This window comes from Ascaphus truei, chromosome 5, assembly GCF_040206685.1.
Source record: "Ascaphus truei isolate aAscTru1 chromosome 5, aAscTru1.hap1, whole genome shotgun sequence".
Classification (NCBI taxonomy): domain Eukaryota; kingdom Metazoa; phylum Chordata; class Amphibia; order Anura; family Ascaphidae; genus Ascaphus; species Ascaphus truei.
The window spans coordinates 277,767,013-277,787,309 of record NC_134487.1 but is presented as its reverse complement, the minus strand read 5'-3'; the positions used below and the strand labels follow the sequence as shown (position 1 = coordinate 277,787,309).

At 41.4% G+C, this 20,297-nt stretch overlaps 2 protein-coding genes across 4 annotated transcripts in view; both read right to left on the bottom strand.

The window, feature by feature from the left end:
• CYFIP2 (cytoplasmic FMR1 interacting protein 2) overlaps positions 1-9,436 on the bottom strand; it is a 55,901-nt gene extending 46,465 nt beyond the window's left edge. The window contains exons 1-4 of one of the 2 annotated variants that reach the window (XM_075602187.1): positions 9,202-9,436; positions 5,211-5,378; positions 3,848-3,937; positions 15-92 (exon numbers count right to left, since the gene is read on the bottom strand). In XM_075602187.1, coding sequence (XP_075458302.1) covers positions 15-92; positions 3,848-3,937; positions 5,211-5,327 — 285 coding nt within the window. In that variant the 5' untranslated portion in view covers positions 5,328-5,378; positions 9,202-9,436. Of the gene's footprint in view, positions 1-14; positions 93-3,847; positions 3,938-5,210; positions 5,379-8,526; positions 8,971-9,201 lie in introns of those variants that run through there. The other variant, XM_075602189.1, reaches the window with a different exon arrangement.
• Positions 9,437-13,674: 4,238 nt separating this feature from the next.
• The window catches only part of ITK (IL2 inducible T cell kinase), a 64,118-nt gene continuing 57,495 nt past the window's right edge, over positions 13,675-20,297 (bottom strand). Inside the window, exons 13-18 of one of the 2 annotated variants that reach the window (XM_075602184.1) lie at positions 19,623-19,794; positions 18,990-19,206; positions 18,686-18,750; positions 17,396-17,514; positions 15,397-15,554; positions 13,679-14,870 (exon numbers count right to left, since the gene is read on the bottom strand). In XM_075602184.1, coding sequence (XP_075458299.1) covers positions 14,799-14,870; positions 15,397-15,554; positions 17,396-17,514; positions 18,686-18,750; positions 18,990-19,206; positions 19,623-19,794 — 803 coding nt within the window. In that variant the 3' untranslated portion in view covers positions 13,679-14,798. Of the gene's footprint in view, positions 14,871-15,396; positions 15,555-17,395; positions 17,515-18,685; positions 18,751-18,989; positions 19,207-19,622; positions 19,795-20,297 lie in introns of both variants that reach the window. The other variant, XM_075602185.1, reaches the window with a different exon arrangement.

The following is a 20,297-nucleotide window of genomic DNA, read 5'->3' as shown; positions in this document are numbered from 1 at the left end:
ACTTCACCACTCACCTGTGGAATGGCTCGAGAGCAGCTTCTCCATGTATACAGCATGACAGCGTATTCCTGCCCCTCCTCCAGCATCTCATTCTGTAACACAGGAACCAGAGCACATGAGTGTCAACAACACCGCAGCAGTAGCACCATACTGTGTGTGTTTGCATATGTATATATATATACAGCTGAAACCCGTTATAACGCAGTCCTCGTGGGCCACCCGATCCGACCGCATTATAACCGGGTTCGCGGTAAAAAAAATAATGGACGCTGCGATCAGGTGTTACACGTCCGCCGGAGGGGGAGAGCCGGGATAACTTTCCCAGCTCTCCCTGAGCCCGGCGTCACAGCGGCAGCTCCGCACCCTCCCCACAGCAGCACGCCCCGGAAGCGAAAGCTGCGCGTGGATCACAGTTGGGCCTCGCGCAGCATATCATCATTGGTCCCTGTCCTCGGTCAGCCCATGTACGCGTGTGCGCTGAGGTTACCAGGGCTCCACTCGCAGTCCCCGCTCAGAGAGGAGCAGGGTTGGGGATTGCGGCACAGCGGGTCCGCCTCAGGCTTGTCGCCCCTCTCCCGGCACCATGTCTTCACTCCGCGGGGCCCGGCTCGCGCGATGTGGCCCGGGGAGAGTCCCGTGGGTGCTGCTTCCTTCTGGCTCCTTTCGCTGCTCCCGCGGGCTGACCACGGTGGCCGAGCAGCAGCAGCAGGGACTGTGCAGCCGACAAATCCACGTGGACTGTCAACGGAGTGTGTAAATCTGACTTTTCATTATGCAGTTGTACATTCTTGTACATTGATCTTATTCATAGAACCGGGAGTTGCATTTTATGTATTTCAAACTCCATGTGACATAGAGGGGAGTGGAAACGGGAGAGCTCATGGCTTTCTCCTACCAGATTCACTATAATCACTATAATCATTATTGCATGTCACTTTGAAAGCAATTCCCGGTCAGCTTTACATGCCTAGTTTTCAAATACTCACTCCGTAGGTACAGGGAGGGAAGGAAAGGTGTGTGTGTGTAAAAAAAATAAAAACATTTTTTAAACGGGAGCCATGCTCACACCGCGTTATAAGCGGATCCGCGTTGTATCGGATCGTGCTATAACGGGGTTGAGCTATATATATGGAAATGGAATATATATGGAGGAAATGGAAAAGAAGAGGCAGGCGTTTAGATTCTTTAAGTCAGAAGGGACGGAGACATCATATCAGAATTATAAGCAATGTAACAAAAATTGCAAAAGGGCAATCAAATTAGCAAAAATGGATAATGTAAAAAGGATTGCAATAGAAAGTAAGAACAACCCTAAAAAGTTCTTTAAGTACCTTAATAACAAAAAAAAGAGAAAATAAAATATAGGCCCTTTTCAGTGTGAGATGGGCAGGCAGATTATTGGAGATAAGGGAAAAGCAGAGGTATTAAACAAATTATTTGCCTCTGTGTTTACCAGGGAAGAATCAATTTCAATTGTAGTGCCACAGGAGGAAGCCACAAGCTCCATATTAATGAACAATTGGTTAACTGAGGAAGAAGTTCATAGGCGGCTTGATAAAATTAAAGTAAATAAGGCACCTGGCCCCGATGGCATACATCCAAGAGTTCTCAAGGAGTTAAGTTCAGTAATAGCCAAACCATGACATTTAATATCTCCATTTCTACAGGCTCAGTACCACAAGATTGGCATAAAGCAGATGTGGTGCCTATATTTAAAAAGGGAGCTAGATCACAACCAGGGAATTACAGACCTGTAAACCTGACTTCAATAGTGGGGAAACTACTTGAAGGTTTAATACGGGAATATCTAATGGAAAACAAAATTATAAGTAATAGTATGGATATATGAAGGATAGATCATGCCAATCTAGCCTTATTTGTTTCTTTGAGGAGGTAAGTAGGAATTTACACCAGGGTAATGCAGTTGATGTGGTCTACTTAGATTTTGCAAAGGCTTTTGATAAGGTTCCACACAAGAGGTTGGTGTACAAAATAAAGCAAACTGGACTCAGTAAAAATATATGCACCTGGATTGAAAACTGGTTGAAGGATAGACAACAGAGGGTTGTCATAAATGGAACTTTTTCAGGTTGGGCTATGGTCGTGAGTGGAGTAAATCAGGTATCGGTACTGGGACCACTGCTTTTTAACATGTTTATTAATGACCTTGAGGTTGGCATCGAGAGCAAAGTCTCCATCTTTGCTGATGATACTAAATGGTGTAAGGTAGTAGAATCAGAGCAGGGTGTAATTTCTCTCCAGAAGGACTTGGAACGACTAGAAACTTGGGCAGCTAAATGGCAGCTAAGATTTAATACAGATAAATGTAATGTTATGCATTTGGGAAGCAAGAATAAGCAGCGACTTACAAATTAAATTGGGATAAATTGGGGGAATCCTTCAAGGAGAAGGAATGATGACTGCTTGTAGTCAGCAGGCTTAGCAATAGTGCCCAAAGTCATGCAGTAGCTGCAAAGGCAAACAAGATCTTATCTTGCATTAAAACAGGCAATGAATGGAAGGGAAGTAAACATAATTATGCCCCTTTACAAAGCATTAGTAAGACCACACCTTGAATATGGAGTACATTTGTGGGCACCACTCCTTAGAAAAGACATTATGGAACTGGAGAGAGTGCAGAGAAGAGCCACCAAATTAATAAAGGGGATGGACAATCTAACTTACAAGGAGAGGCTAGCTAAATTAGATTTATTTACATTAGAAAAGAGGCGTCTAAGAGGGGATATGATAACTATATACAAATATATTCAGGGACAATACAAGGAGCTTTCAAAAGAACTATTCATCCAAAGGGCAGTACAAAGGACTCAGGGGCATCCCTTAAGGTTGGAGGAAAGGAGATTTCACCAGCAACAAAGGAAAGGGTTCTTTACAGTAAGGGCAGTTAAAATTTGGATTTAATTACCCATGGAGACTTTGATGGCAGATACAATGGATTTGTTAAAAAAAGGTTGGACATCTTTTTAGAAGGGAAAGGTATACAGGAATATACCAAATAAGTAAACATGAGAACGATGTTTATCCAGGGATTAATCCGATTGCCAATTCTTGAAGTCAGGAAGGAATTTATTTCCCCCCTTATGAGATATCATTGGATGATATGACACTGGGGTTTTTTGTTTGCCTTCCTCTGGATCAATAAGGAAGTATAGATATAGGATAAAGTATCTGTTATCTAAATTTAGCATAGGTTGAACTTGATGGGCGTACGTCTTTTTTTCAACCTCATCTACTATGTAACTACAGTATGTAACTCACCTGCCCTTTCAGGTCATGTTATTATTTTTTAATATGATGATCCGTTAGGAGATTTGAGCAGCTGAAGTGTCCGGGAGATTAAAATGAATGTCTCTCCAGAGCCTAGTACAGCCTGAGGTTCTAAAACATTTTGTTTTTTAAAGAACAGGTAATGCTCATAGGGAAAGATGCTAATATTATAGGAGTTAAACTCAGATAAGTTTCTGTGGGGATTGCGGCTTTCAAAGTATCCATTACAGTAGTAATAACCCTCATTAATTATATATTATAGAATACATATATGAATATACTATATTAACTGAAATGTCTTGTCATCCGCTCAATGTATAGAAAAGGTATATATATAGAATATACCGTGTATATGAAGAAAGGGTGTACACAAAGTGTTCACCACACTGCAATGCATTCTTTGTATACATGGTTTTTATAGCACATAGGAAATAAGTGGAGAATATGTACATTCCATATTACTTGTACATGACGTGCTCACTGTGACATAACATAAGGTATGTATACTTAGTACACATGGTTTTCATATGGGAATATTAGGTGTATAAAAAGTACTCACCATGCTTGAATGCACAGTAGCCTGTTCAATGTATCTGGCTATTCCTGTTACAAATGCGTTACGATCCTCAAAATTGGTGTCAAAGTTAGCCTGTGAAGTTATAAGATAAAGGACTTTAGCACTGAGCGGTATAAATGCTGCTCCTCTATCCAGATCTGTAAACACTCCTCCTCTATACACACCTATAGACACTGATCCTATACAGACAAATAAGTATTGTTCCTCTATACTGACCTATAAACACACAACTCTTCCATACACACACATTATTCTTATTATCGTTTATTAGTAAAGTGCCAACATACGCCGCGTCGCGGTACAGTGGGGGGCACAGAGTGACATCAATGACATAAACAGAATGACATACAAGTAAGGACAAACAAGCACGAACAGATACAGAGTTAATGAGAGCCATGCTCCTGAGAGATCACGGTCTTTCTAGAGAAAAACAATGTCGTTCTATGCAGAGCTACTGTATGAATATTGCTCATGTATACAAACCTATAAACAATACTGCTCCGCTATAAAGACTTAGGGGCAATCCATGCTGCCGACAACCGCGCGGAGGCGTCTGCGTGTGGCGCAATCACATGCCTTAAAGCATTGATCGCGCCCATAGACAGCGCGCGTCAGCAGGAGGGGGTGCTCGTGAGCGTCAGGTCACGTGAGTGGTTCGCCCAATGAGGGCGAACCAGCTCTGTGACGTCACAGACACGCCCCTGACGGCGCGTCTAGCATGTGCCGAAAAACACACCCGCTTCACGCGGGTAACATCACAGACGCACGCGCCTCTGCGCGGGGGCGAAGGCTGTATGGACGCAGCCTTAGCCATGCTGTTCTACTATGTAATCCTATAAATATTGCTCCTCTACAGTACATAGACCAGAAAACACTGTAGTTCTATGTAAACCTATAAATATTGCTCCTCTATGCAAACCTATCAGCACTGCTTTTCTAATAATAAGAAAAGTTTGTTCTTGTATAGCGCTGCTAGTTTTACATACAGACACAGTCCCTGCCCGTAAAGCTTACTATCTATGTTTTTGGTGCCTGAGGCACTGTGAGATAAAGTGATTTTCCCAAAGTCACAAGGAGCTGACTCCAGGAATTGAACCAGGTTCCCCTACTTCAAACTCAGTGCCAGTCAGTGTCGTTACTCACTGAGCCACTCCTCCTGATACTCCCTCAATACTTGCCTGTCAAACATTGCTTCTCTATACTGACCTTTCTATACAATTGGGAAAGTTGCCTCTATGTGATAGATGTAGTGCTTGATGGAGGGTGTATCTCATATTGGATGGAGAGGAAAGGGGAGGTATTAGAACTGTAAATGGCATGTCCTGTGGAGGTCCAAACATGGTACCTGGTACATGATGGAGGACGGTGGGGGCTCAATACATGGCTGCTGGTCAGGGAGGGGCAGCTCCTCCAGAAGGTCCACGTTGGACAAAGCATCCTCCAGCGTCACGTGGGTTGTCATGGTTATCAGATCAGTCGGCTACGCGCCGCGGCAAACCTAAGGGAAGAAAATCTGTGGAGGGAGAAAAGTATGAAAAGCGTCAAAGCAAACATGGCTGACTCATACAGAGAGTGCACCAACAACTAACCATTCTCTTTGATTAGGCTGGCACAGAGGAAGCTGTTGGTGGCCATTTTGTGTACATAACACCTGTGGAACCAGGGACTCTGCGCAAACACTACGATTTAACGCCTTTTATCTGTGGGATTAGGAGTATGACATTCATAAACTGTAAGACTCCCGCAGCTGAAATCATCAAGTAATTAAAAAAAAAAAACATTTGTTGTTGGAGGGTCGGTTGCTTTGTTGGGGCATTATATGTTTCCTTTCGATTGGGAAATATCTATTGCCCAATCAATAATGAGCTTGTCACTAATACTGAAGATGTGACATTCTTCGTAGTAATTGGCAAGGGGGCTGTTTATTCCTTCAATGATTCCAGGACCTATAATGGAAAAGCCATAGATCTGGGGTCTCTTGGATGTAAGACCAGTGGCTCATGCTCCAGGCGACCCCTGGTATCATGTATATTTTAACACATTTTTTTTGTGGGGGGGGGGGGGGGGGGTTGGGGATACTGCAGCTTTAAGATTAATTTCAGTTATTAATACTCCATAGTACTCCACGACATTTTCTACTAATGACGTCGCTGATCTGTCTCAAAAGGCATCAGCTTTAAATGTCACAGGACACGTTCTCAATCGCTGCCGTCTGAGGCAGGAAATGCTTCTGAAACAAGTATGAAAGCATCAGTTCTTCTTGCATGGTTTGTTATCAATAGAATATTTTTTTTAACAGCCATCCAAGGTCTTCTCTCTCCTTTATTCCTGAATTCCCAATATTTCACTGAGAACTCTGGGAAAAGCTGTGTATCAAGGCAATGCATGTAATAAATTGGGTTAATCTTTCCCAGACCCTTTTTTTGATGCTCCACGCACACTAGGAGCTAAGTACCTTGATACTTTGACGTAAAGAGGACATTCCACTCTTTGCACCAGGTTTGACCCAAAATGATACAAAGACCACACATACTGTGCAGTTTGTCTTGGTTATATTTATATACTTGAGAAACGTTTGAGCCTGCAGACCAGAAACATGTGTAAGGCATTGCCTCTTAGGGAGCTAATATTTGATTGATTCCCTATTCATACATAACCCACCCCTACAATGAAATCCTTTATTTGAAGTTGCCATGGCAATGGCCTTAGCACTAGTCGCTTAGAAACAAAAATTGCTTGAGAGGCCTCACATACTTTTAGTACTAACCATCTTCCCATTTCCATTTTAATCCGTAGCTTAAAACTCATGATGAAATAATTGAGTCGTTTTTCTTTTTGAACTACTGTTCACCCGATTAAACAATAATTAGCATTGAAATAATAATTGACAATAATTGACATTTTCAAAAACTGCATTTTAAGCCACTGCACGTTCAGAATTATACGAGCACTAATTCCTCTGGCAGGTACAAATTACCTGTTTACAGTTAGCCTTCCTGGAATAAACTTGTAAAGCCATTAAACAGTTAAAACAAAATTAAACGTTAACTTCCATAATGAAATCCACGTTGCGTGTCTGAATTCTTGTTAACTATTCACTATGGAGGACGACGTCTACAAGAAACAAAACACTGTATCTTAGAACATACATTGTATTTCCATTTATTCAATATATTATACCATGGAACAGAGTATACGCAGAAATATTATGTTCCTTGTATCTAAAGAAATAAAGAACATGCCAGTGCATTTCTTTATATTATATTGTACTGTATCACATGGAATGCAGAACAATCACAGCCATTTCTGTCCATTTTATCTTTTATACCACACGATATGCAAATCCTATCCAGCCCTTTTTATCCTCATATCACTGTAGTACAAGAAATGCAAAACCCAACCAAGGCATTTGTGACCTTGCTTCTCACAACATCACACGGAAGTCAAAACAATAATATCTGCAAAGTTATAACCATTCTGTTTTACTGGAAACAAAAGGGATAGTCAAGTAACACAGACTCTTGCCATATATTGAATCCTATCACTAAGAGTGCAACTAAACACTTTGTATCACTGTGTCACAAGGCAAAAACCATACAATCACTATTTTACCATCACCATTCCTCTCCTGCGTGTCTCACTGTATCATCGCTGTATCACAGGGAATGCTGTGCATATCTTGGCCTTCCCCTTCTGTATAATTCATTGTATTTTATATTACAGAAAATCCAGTGCAAATCCAGGCCAATCTTCTCAGATATCTGAGTGCAGTAAATGTCCACACATATCTCTCCTGTATATCAAAGCACTCCACAAGGAATACACTTGACTATGAGGAATATCTATCAATCTATATTAGGCCATTTGGAGAAAAAAAATGGATGCAAAGAACACCATTTTTTCATTTTGCTCCTCAATGTCAAATTAGCAGGGGTTGTTGTTCCAATTTGAGCCATCTGATTGAGAGTTGTGTAGTTTCAATAGGAGGAATAACAGCAACATGAGTAGCAATATTGCACACATATTTTAGTGAGATGTCAATGGCACTTAATGCTGAATGGGGGTCCAATAGCCCGCACCGGAACTTAGTGAATCCCGGCTATATACTAATACCCAGGACTTTCTCTTCTGTGTATATTTGATTATGTAACATGGAGTGCAATGCATAGCCAGGCCTCTCTCCTGTATATCTCACCACATCACAAGGGGTATATGGAACAGCAAAGTCTTTCTGTTTCTGCTACAGAACCCCAATAAATCACATGGAATGCAGAATACCAAAGCTCTGTGTCCTGCAAGAAATACACAACATGCAATGTACACATTCTTCTTAACTGCATCCTATCAGCTCGTGTGGAATATATGCAGATATGTCCAGCCATTTTCTGTAACATCACAAGGTATATACTGTAGAACATACCATGTTATTTCTATACAATATGTGTGACTATATCAGGGGTCTCAACCTCAGTCCTCAAGGGCCACCAACAGACTATATAATAAAGCACACAGACAATGCCATAGCTTTTTTACCCCTCTCTGTAGCAAAGCTACAGGGTACCTAGGATATACTCATACTGTTACATTCATGTCCCTGCTCCATTAGCTCCATCACAATAATAACATATGGCTGGTAGCCCCTGTGTCATGCTTGTGTTTACCTCTCTTGTGCCTCTGCTTGCTGGGGGAGGAAGGCCAGCTCACAGGGATAATACATTACAAGCTGCCAGCCTGTGATGCTGCGGATGTGTGTCCTCTCTGCGCTGTGGGAGAGCAGTCAGCGCTGCAGAGCTAAGCCCGGCCCTTCCTGTCTGAGCACCTGCTGCACAGCACATCACATGCACAGTAACAATAACCATGCTAATACTGAGCCAGGCAGGGCACAGGCAAACACATAGGAGACATTGCAGGACGGCCTGATGGGTGGGTAGGGCTGATACGGAATACAGTATCAAAGGAGAAAGCTCACAAATATAGGGTCACACAACAGGAAGAGGGTCACATGCAATACAGACCCTATACAAAGGAACTTCTGGGGTAGGGTATGAGGTAAATATTAATCAGGTTGCAAAAAAGAAGGGGAGATCAGCTTCACACACACAGCAAATCATGGGGTAATGTGGTTGGTATACACCAGCTCATCGTGGGAGGGGCACGCAGGGCATTAATTTGGAGTGGGCGGTGGATGAACAAAGCTGTCTAGTGCTGATACAGATCGAGTGGTCTGGATAAGATCATCATGTTACCCGCGTTACATCCGATGACCAAAAAAAAAAAAAACATCAATGGCACAATGCTAAAATATCAAAGTAACCCCAGACAGGACATTCACATACCAGGATGTCCCTGCAGGTCCCAGCACTGGTCCTCTCTCAGCTGCAGTAGGATGGACACTTGAAGACCTCTCTCTTGCACCAGATGACTCTTTGTCTCTCCCTGTGTGCTTTATTTTACCGGTCCCCACTCTCTCTTTCTGTTATTGTCCCTGGTCTGTCATTGTGGCTGATGTCTCCCACCATCCTCCATCTCTTTCCCCCTCTACCACTCTCCTCCCCTCCCCTCCCACCCCCTCACAAAGAGCTGAACATGGCTGCAGCAGAAGAAGGGAAGAGCTGCTGTGATGATGCTTATGAGTGAGCCGCACCCCCTCCCACCACTCACAGTCACAGAGCTTAACACACATCAACATGCAGACTGTTACAATATATCATCCTGGTGGTCAAATCACACTGAATTGAGGGTGTGGGGGCAGCTCTGCCTTTCATATTATTAGTGCTGGAAATGTGAAGTCCCTGAAAGCCTTTAAGCCATTATTTGCTGCAGGGGTATCACATGCATTGTAAACTTCAAGGGTTGATCCAGTAATGAAGAGGTTGCTTATATTGTAACTGAAATTATATGATGGAATATCTACTAGATTGTAAATGAAGTGATGGCTCTGATACCCCCATATATGTGAAGCATGTGCCTCTACTGCGTCATTAAAAGCACCCCCCCCCCCCCCAACAGATGGCTCCTAAAAACAGTTACACTTTCATTCCTCTGTCAGTGTGAGGTAGGTGGAGCCATAGTAACATATAACTTTTGTATGATGTTTATTTGTATACACACTCTCAATATAAGAGGTGATAAAGTGCCATATTTATCACATTCTGCTACAGGACACCTTTCACCGCTGGGAGGTACTTCACAGCCCATGCAAGTCAATGGGTATTTAGATGTCTAGCTGAAGCCAGAAGGTGTCTTATGACTGAAGACTGCTTAATAAATATGGGCCAAAATCCCTTTGATGATAGCATTTATCAGATCTCTTTCTCATATTAAAAGTAATAAGTATATCAGTATCTGTCAGGTGTCCTAATTGACTGAAGGGAGGAACCTCAAACCAATGAGTGCAGAAGAGAGACAGTCTCCACTAATCTCAAATATTGGCAAGAATAGGTACAATAAGTAAAACAGTGTTCTACTGGGTACAGAACACAAGACGTACTCAGCAGCCTAATAAGGTACAGTTAGAGTGGAGGGTATGTCAAGGCAGCACAGGAAGGCATGGTTGGGTGACAATAACATGGTCACATTGGCTAATGATAAAAAAAAGTATATATATATATATTTTTTAAATAGTCTTTTTATTGGGTTTCCAAACATATTATATTAAACAACAACGTAACATTACAATACAAAGAATAAAATTGGAATAGAGAAAATAAACTTTATTATACACAATAGTTTTTAAGTATTGCACATCATACTGGTAATCTCAAAGTTATACACAATTACACAAATAATAATTTAAAAATATTTTAAAAAAAAACAGACATAACTTGTCCTAAAATTAAAGTTACAGCTATCATCATACTATTTTGAATCATAACCTGGTATGAGGTGGTCCAATTATCATCTCACACTATCCTGTATTATCGTATTTCCTCACAAGTGACGTTATCCATGGCTGTCCGAAATTAGTCTGAGGAGACCCCAAGAGGTGTGCTCGAAGGTCTGTATAATTGAATCCCTATCTTGTTGTGGCATAATATCAATAAATTTTTCCCATTTAAAAAAAAAAAATCTGGGTTCTAAGTTCATTATTGGTCTCCACTTCCAACTTGTCCACCACCATCAATTTATTCAGATAATCTTTATCGTGGGAGACTCAGGCTTAATGCATTTTACAATCACCGTTTTAAGAAAGTAGTTTTTAATCAATTTAGAATCAGAACACAAAAAAGGCAAAGAAGATTTCTGGCACCTCTGGTCAATTCACTGTAATGATACAGTGTAAGTAGTTCTGGGGTCTTGAATGTCTGTAGATATATTTAGAAGAGTTTTTGGGTGAAGCATGAAAATTTATGTTGTGCATGGTTCTCGTTTCTTTCCCTAGACATTTACAGCACAATAACTCAAACTGCCCTGCAGTTACACAGCAATCCAATGAAGTCCCCCAAGGTCCAAAGGGAGCTGTCTTAAGCCCTAAGCAAAGTGCAACCATGACTGGCGGGCCATGCTCCCTTTTACCTTTACGTTGGCTCTCGGGTCTCTCTTCCTCCCCGCCTTCGGGTGACGGGGGTGACGCTGTCAGGGGGTGGGGGAGGGGCGAGGCAGATTATTTGTTCGGCTGGTAGGATGCATGGTCAGTCCGCGCCCTGCCAACAATTCCCGCCCACCTGCCCCTTTTTTGCATATGTTGTTAATGATGTGGTTGTTACAGTTTGAAGTTTAATTTAAAAAAAAATTAAAAAACCAAACAAATCAGAAATATGAGAATAAGGACTGACGTTCCTTGAAGGAGAGATGTCTCTGTTTTTTGTTAAGGGGTCAAAGTGTTGAGACGTTTGTTGCCTCTGTCGCGGCGGCACATGGGGGGTAAATGTGCTTATATCCTTGCCAGAAGGGGCTCCGTAGTTGGTAAAGCCCAATGGAGCTGGGAGTGGCAAGTGGGCGGGGCTCATTTAAACGTGCGTTCCGGGAGCCCACTCGCGTCAACGGCCGTGTCACGTGGGCCCGGCTTGAGTGTCATGAGTCATTGGTTCAAGGACCTTTGACCTTTAACCCTTTGAACGAGCGCTCCGGCAGGGGTAGCGCTTACCAATTATTTAATGGTTAAATAAAAAGTGGCTGTACCTCCAGACCATGTCTTGTCGTTATTTGTGGGGTTATTTATGTGGGGTTCCTGGTACTTGGGATGGAGGGGAGCTCCCTCACAGTCTCCCAGGTCATGTAATGTGGTTGCATTGTGAGCTCAAATTACAGTAACCCTAATGTCTATGAGTCCGTGTTTAACTCAGTGACTAAACCAATGGTTGAACCCCTTGTATTAAAGTGTTCCATTTGAAAACTTCCCCTTTGGGTATAGCCGTATAACATGATTACCCCACCCTTTCACTAATACTGTGACTGTTACACGTCATCAACCACTCATTTCCTTAAAAACTGAAATGTAACCTGCAGCTTCCACCTGCAATAGCGTATGTGGTTAAAGCTCAGAGTACATAGAAACAGCAGCTGCTTAAAAGCTGCCATGCACATTGCAAAAGTCGTATGCATTCTGCAGAAGCCTGTTCTTCACATGCCCTACACCTGCACGTGCTAAAGGTTGTTCTGTATATCCCCCCAAAATGTTCTGTTTCTTTCAATTTTGGATTTAAAATCAAGGCCGCCACTTTAAATTTCAGAGGTAAAATTCAATCGTTTTACAATCTACTCAAACACGAGACGCTGCAGGATGCTTTGAAATCCACATCCTTCCCCACAACGTCTCTTGGCAGACTCTCTTAGTACTGTATGTTAAATAATATTATATAGTGGCATATTAGTTTACAACAGTCTATTTCATTGCACTTAGCACATATTGCATATGCTTTAGTTTGACTCAAGTCTCTTGCATTATATTGCACTGCAGTTTAGTACGCTGCTTATTGCCACATTATTAATGCTGTATGTAGCTGGATGTTATTTATGTATCATGTCTTTTACATATCGCTGGGCGATTTTTTTGAGTGTACTTATAATAATAACTTTATTTCATAGATCGCCTTTCTCCCAATAGGACTCAAAGCGCTTCACAATTACAATATAGTGCGCGGTACGCAGCCATAGGAGTTTTTGAAGTGAAACCTCTATGCTGGCACCTACCAAATGAACATTTTTGCTTGGATTAATCGCCTTGTTGTAGATGGAAGTGCAGTCCCGGAAGTGACGTCACTGCTGGCAGACAAGGCTGTTATAGCAGCTGGAGCGCATGCGGAGGCCTGCCACGCTCGGCGCATATGCGCAGGAGCCGTTGCCGGCGGCTCGGCTCAGCGCGCCTGTTCAGTAGGCACCGGCTGGGCACGCATGCACTACAGGCACAGGCGCAGAGCACACACCACAGGCACATGTGTAACACGCGCACACACACACAGAGACAGACACACACAGAGACACAGAGACACACTCACACAGACGCCAGCGCAGTAGCAGCCGTCACACACAAACACACAGACATAAACACACACAGAGACGCGTGCACGCACACACAGAGACGTACACACATAGAGGCACACACACAGACAGAAACACACACATTGACACACGAGGAATTCACAGTTACTATACATATAGACATACAAATAGCTAAAACAGGGGGAGTGCTGCACACACGCGTTCTAAGTCAAACTTCTTTGCGTTTTGGCACTGAAATTGTGTTTTGATTTTTAATTAAAAACATCACCATCACAAATAAAATTTCTGCGACAAAACACAAAGAATTTTCACTTAAAATGCGCGTGCTCGGCCACACACTTTTTTTTTTACAGACTGTCCCTGCCCAGAGGAAATGACAGTCTATGTTTTTGGTGCCTGAGGCACAGGGAGATAAAGTGACTTGTCACAAAGAGCCGACATCGGGAATTGAACCAGGTTCACCACTCTGTGTCATTGTTTTCAGAGTTAGTGTCTTTACTCCTTCTCCCTGTATTTATGGACGATTTATGTTCTTATATCAGTAAGGATTCAACATGTTACATAAAATTAAGAAACAGTGCAGACAAATCCAGAATTGTATCTTGAAGTGATAATCAGAAATAAATAACCATTAACCCATCATATCCAATATTCTGTAGGTTCCTGGATCCAGTATGTGAAAGTACATGTGAAGCTGAGGGATGGATTCAAATAAAAACAACTTACTTACTGTAATCTCAAATGACATTAACAGATTCGTGTGAAAACTACTTCCATAATTTCAACGTCCTTATTTTATTGATAATGGTACATACAGAACGTTAAACACAAGAAACATAAAATAACATGAAAGCCTTATGATTACTTGAATTGCTTGTTGCTTTTCAAGGACCAGATAAATACTGTACTACATATACATAGAAAGGATATGGCTCATGAGCCTGGCATCATCATGTACATTGGATCACTTAGGCCCAATAGCAGTGCTGTTTCATATGACACCTTATGGCCCATAACATAAGGTGTCTTCCAGTGCCTGAAGGTGTCTTATTGAATAGCACCGCTTAGCAAATATGGGCCATACCCTTTGCCTCAATGTGAAAAAGCATCTACCAGGGCGAATCTCACAAATCATCATCCCCTTTACTGGCGAGTGCCACTCTCCTTATGACAAATCTCCCACTTATACACACATCCCTTGCCCTGATAATCATATCTGTATCCTACCCTTAAAGAAAAGCTTTCTCCCTATAAGCTTTCATGGGATAATTGGACTATTACTTGGGTTGCCATTTCAAACATTGTTCTATTTGCTGCTTTGTCAGGAGATATTATAGTATTGTTATTAGATTTCGTTATTGGGATATGTGATGTTAAAGAGGTTATGCTAGACATGTATGGGTCTCTGCCCTCCCACTTCCCAATGACCTATGGTAACATATATCTAAACATTTGATAGCAGTTCTTCACCATCTTTCTCCTGGCTGACGGGTCACATTTCACACTCCGCAATTTCAACGATCTCTTTCATCAGGCGGTAGAATGTTGGACGTAGCTCTGGTTTCTGTGAAAACATATGAAAAACAGTGCTACTACATACCAAAATCCAGTATGGTCCATATTCACTAAGCATCGCTATTCCAGAAGACAACCACCAATGCCAAAAGACACCTTATGACCCATTCAAGTGAATGGACCGGAAGGTGTCTTCTGGTGCTGGAAGCTGTCCTGTGAAATAGCACAACTGTTAATATTAGCTAATATCTTATATAAGGAATTTTCTACCCTAACTTCAGGTACTCACATTCGAACTAGGTTTTGGGTACACACATGAATTCTCAATTTAATCTCAGCTATAATGTGTCTGCATAGATATTGGCCTCTGTAGACATTCCTGATTGTGACTATGGGTGGGTTTGGAACCTCCTGTTCAAAAAGTTCTAGTTAGCTAATTACCACTGTATCTTATTTCTTGTAAAAATGTGTGTATATATATATATATATATATATATATATATATATATATATATATATAGTATACAGTTAAAGTAAGACTCATTGCAGTCAGCTATGTACCCAATTTATCTTACCTCCAGCCAACAGCTGCTCATTAGCTGGTACATACTGGGCGACGCCATCTTAGGCTTGTAGAGTCTCAGTCCAGCTGAGATTTCTTCCACTGCGTCTGGGTTACTAAGATGCTCAAACGGCGTCTTCCCCTCACTGAATATTTCCCAGACCAGCACTCCTACCAGGTACAAAAGCACTGAACTTAAACCTATGGCAAGCACCACACACAAACTATACTGTGTATTTCACATTAACATGGCAGATACTAGCCACAATTTACTAGTATAGAACACAAAGCCCAAAGGTATATGGCTACTGAGCTATTTAACCCAGGAGTGGCTAACTCCAGTCCGCAAGGGCCACCAACAGGTCAAGTTTTAAGGATATCCCTGCTTCTGCACAGGTGGCTCAATCAGTGGCTCAGTCATTCACTGAGCCACTGAGTGAGCCTCCTGTGCTGAAGCAGGATATATCCTTATAACCTGACCTGTTGGTGGCCCTTGAGGGCTGGCATTGGCTATCCCTGATTTAACTCCTTTTCTAAAGGGCGGAGAGGAACCTGTCTTTCTCAGTGAAGCCACAAGTGCGACGCAATATAATTTGATAGTTGTAATCACATTTTTGTTAAGCTGAATAGAGGTATGGTGTAGTGGTTAATGTACTAATTTCTGGTCACACAAACGTCTGTCAAACGTCTAGAAAAGAGAGGCAAGCTTTTGTGAAAAGTTCAAAGTTTGATTGAATTTTGAAAAAAATTGATTGCTTTTCCCAAAATTGTTAAGTCCAAAATCAAAAACTCAACATTTTTTATAACCAAAAACAATTAAGTGAAAATGCCGACCCTTACCTAGTTACTTTACCTTTCTGTCCACAACAATACCATCTGCTTGTGAGAAGTTAGGACAGGGATGAACTTTGTCTGTATTTTGTTAACTTTTAAAGTGTAGCAGTAACTTAAAAAATGGATATTCTCATGCTGGCCCATCCTCTGGTTACCAAAAGGCTATTGTGTGATGTGGGGAACACATAATCCCAGCCAGGCATTGAAAAAGGAATGCGCTGTATAATTTCATAGAAGCCCAAGCGGGTGGAAGGTATCAGCAGCAGTTGGCTGAACAGCCTGGGAATCTACAGTACATTGAAAACATGTCCAGCGAAGTGATGCAGTGACACTGTACCACAGGCGCTGAACTAAATACTGAGAAGGGTGCATACTGTCCAAAAAGATACCGGAAAGGGAAAACAGGACAGGCACTCCTAATGCAAAAAGGTGACATTTATTGACTCAACGTTTCGTTCCCCACTTTTTCTTGAGAAAGATCCCAGTGGGGACTGAAACGTTGAGTCAATAAAATTCACCATTTTGCATTTAGGAGTGCCTGTCCTGTTTTTGTATGTATGTGTGTTAGGTATTAAAAAAAATAGGAGAAATGGTATTGGTGAACTTCAAACATCTTAAGTGGGAAATTCATACCCCTGCCTCTTGTGCTTTTTTTTGTATCAAATCATACCATAAAAGTGTATTGTATACCTTTAAAAAAAACAACTGATGACAATTAATTCAACAGTATATTGAATTGTAAGACAAACAACAATTGTCGAGAATGTTCAGAGCAGAGAGCCGCATTGTTTCCGATTAACAGAATGTTCCAAATAGAGTAGCTTGATAGATAGATAACGTGCATACTGTATGTATACATTTTGATGATACATTTACAATGACTTAGTCATTGTACAGTATGTATAAATTAGGTGCATACTTACAGTATATATTTGACTTTTTAGAGGGAATTTAGCACTACTACTGAATATATAACTGTATTTCTGACGTCATTCTACCATTAGCTGATACATTGGTCAGTGGTTCACAATCTCAGGGGCTATTACATTCTGGTCTGGTATGTGGCTACCAGCAAGAAAGAGGTCAGGTTGTGGCTGACAATCAATTAAGGCCAGATATGATGACTAGTGTGGAATGGAGTAAATTGGAATTGTATCCAACTTAACTAAAATTCATACCAAAAGACCACACATCAGATTTGCTGCTGTAAAGTCCAAACCGGAAGACCTCTGGAGCTGACCATTTCACGGGGAATTTGGTGCCTGTGGAGCTGGTGTACTGATCATCAAGAACAAATCTGAGGGGCACAAGATGAGAAGATCAGAATTGAGCAGGGGAAAGTTATTTTTGGACCAAAAGACTGTACAGCAAATTCTCGATCATCACCATAGTATTAAATAAAGAAGCACGTTTGTAAGGCTCTCCTAAACAGTCTTCATAGTGGTTGTAGTTGTATGTCTAATGGCAAATAATGCAGCAAAAATAGACCTAAAATTTAAAACGATCAAAATGTAGGTACATGTCTTATTAACGCAGCAGTTCAAGCTGCGGTCTTTAAAAAAAAAAAAAAAAAAAATCCATTTAATATGTGCATCAATAAAATCCACACAATGATAAGTAAAAAGCTAAATTGCCAATCGATCCGTTCTCCCATGATAGATGGGCGAAGATTCGGCTTGGGGGTTCACTAAATGGCTGTCAGTGCAGCAGAACAGGATCAAAGATGCAAAGTTCTGTGGGGAAGATCATGCAGTCACTAGATACAATTGGTGCACTGCTAGAGAGAGCACAGGGCTCAAAAAGGGGTGTGCCGGAGCCTGTTTCAGACGAGAAAGGAGATTTGACTTTGTAAATGGTTGCTATAGAAACAAAAAATGTTTGTTACAGTATAATACATTAAAAATGTCATTCAAAGTTGATTTAAAAAAAATGCTACAAGTATTTTCTCATAGTACAGAAATTATTTATTAAAAAACACAAACATGTAGGATATAGCTTGGTCTGCAGCTTTAAAGGACAGATATCATGTGGAGGTTGATGTGGGTGCATCTCTAGGACTCTAAAATGTAACTTACACTGGGAACCAACGCTCTGCTTTCTTAAGTTGTGTCTCATAATGCCTTGCATGGCACTATGCAAAACATTGTGGGGCACGACTTCAGGAAGCAGAGCATTGATTGACAGTGCTTTCAATGTGGTTCTTCGACATCCGTGCTCTTCTCAGCACCATACATTGCACCCAATTTTCCACTTTTCCTAGACCCTGGATTTTTCTGGGTAACTATTGCATTACATGGATATTTTGTACTGCACATAACAATTCTTCATTATGTAAGCCATACGGATATAGAATGGAGGAAAGGGCTCCCAGGATACTAAAATAATCTGCATATCTTTGCTTTTTTTAACTTTAAAGTGCATTCATTGAGAGCTTATTTAACTGCGTAGAGTTCAAAGACGCTTCTCACCTTGTCATTCCAAAATCTGAAACCTTAACCACTAGCGAGTCTCCAATCAGACAGTTACGAGCAGCCTGTGGGGGGAGATAAGACAATAAAAAATAAGAAGATGTAGTTGTACTCGTAGTGTTTAAAGGGTCCTCAGATCATTTTAATAGTATTCAGAAAGACAAATACAGCAGTGGCCCAACATCTCAGGGTAAAAAATTAGCCATCCAGCTGCATAAGATAATGATAATTATTATAATTCCTCAAACCTTGCTTACAACAAAGTTGGCAGGAGAAGTTCTAGTAAATAACACGTGGGACATACCAAGTCCCTGTGGATGAAGTTAGATCTCTCCAGGTACTCCATCCCTTCACACACATCTTGGCCCATCCCCGAAAGTGTTTCCTGGGACAGCTTCCCTCGATGGCTGTGCAGGTACTCCAACAGGCAACCGTGTTCCATGTACTCAAACACAAGGAAGATGGGAGTTTGCTGAGTGCAAACACCTAGCAGTTGCACCAGCTTAGAATGAGACAGTTTCCTGCAGAATAGCAAAGCAGAGAAAGTGATAATGGACAAACAGACCAAAGATAGGGGTCTGGGGGTTGACAAATAAAGAGAGAAAGAAATACATTGGGACAGTGGAGGTAGTAGAGACAGAGAACAGGTGAAAATGTGGGAAAGATTGAGAGAGGAAAAGGAGGGGAGACGCATAATGATGGAGAAAGGATACAATATGCAGAACAAGCAGAATACATAACATGGGTGAATTTATAGAGAATAAACTAAGATAAGAGAGATAGAGATAGGTGGAGGGAGAGGAGAGAAATAAAGAGTTAGAAAAACACAGTGAGGAAGAGAAAGATTGGAACATAACCACTATATACATTATATAAGCCACCCGTTTCTCACATCATTAAACAACACCAATCAAACAGCACAAGAATATTATCTTACATTAAGACGTGTGCTTCCGCCACAAAGTCCTCTTCTGACATCATCCCTTCCCGAATCATCTTCACCGCCACTTTGGTCAACCCCTGCAAGTACGCAAGCTGCACCACCCCAAACTGACCACTGCCGATCTTTTGTACCAACGTCAGGTGTGTGGGGTCAATTTCCCATTTCCCTAAGGGCAGGAGTATAGAGGAATAATTGTGAAGGCTCATATACTCTTCACAGAGCTTATTATACAAGTAGCCTGTAAAAAAAGCAAATGCAGAATACATTTGAAAATGCTATCCTGTAAACTATTCACATCCCCTTCTAAACATACTCACTACTGAAATCTAATGCCCTGCAAACACACTCTGCCAAGTAGCAGTAGCCAATAAGTTACCATTATTCACATCACGTTCAATCCCTGCAAGTCCCTTCAAATGACTTTGCTGTTCACTACAGATAAGGGAGGAGATGAATATTTGATTGTAGCATATTTTGAGTTAAAGCTATGTCAGGGTCACTGAAGAAAATAGAGTAGTTGATTTTTTGTAGTTGGGATAAGGATTGTAGATCTTATTACAGTATCACTGGAACTGTGTCAGGAGTTAGGGGTATCCTGAATAGTTGGAGAAAGGGCAGGAGTTTGAGACATTATTTAAAAAATCTTTCAAGCTTAGGTAGGAAGTACAG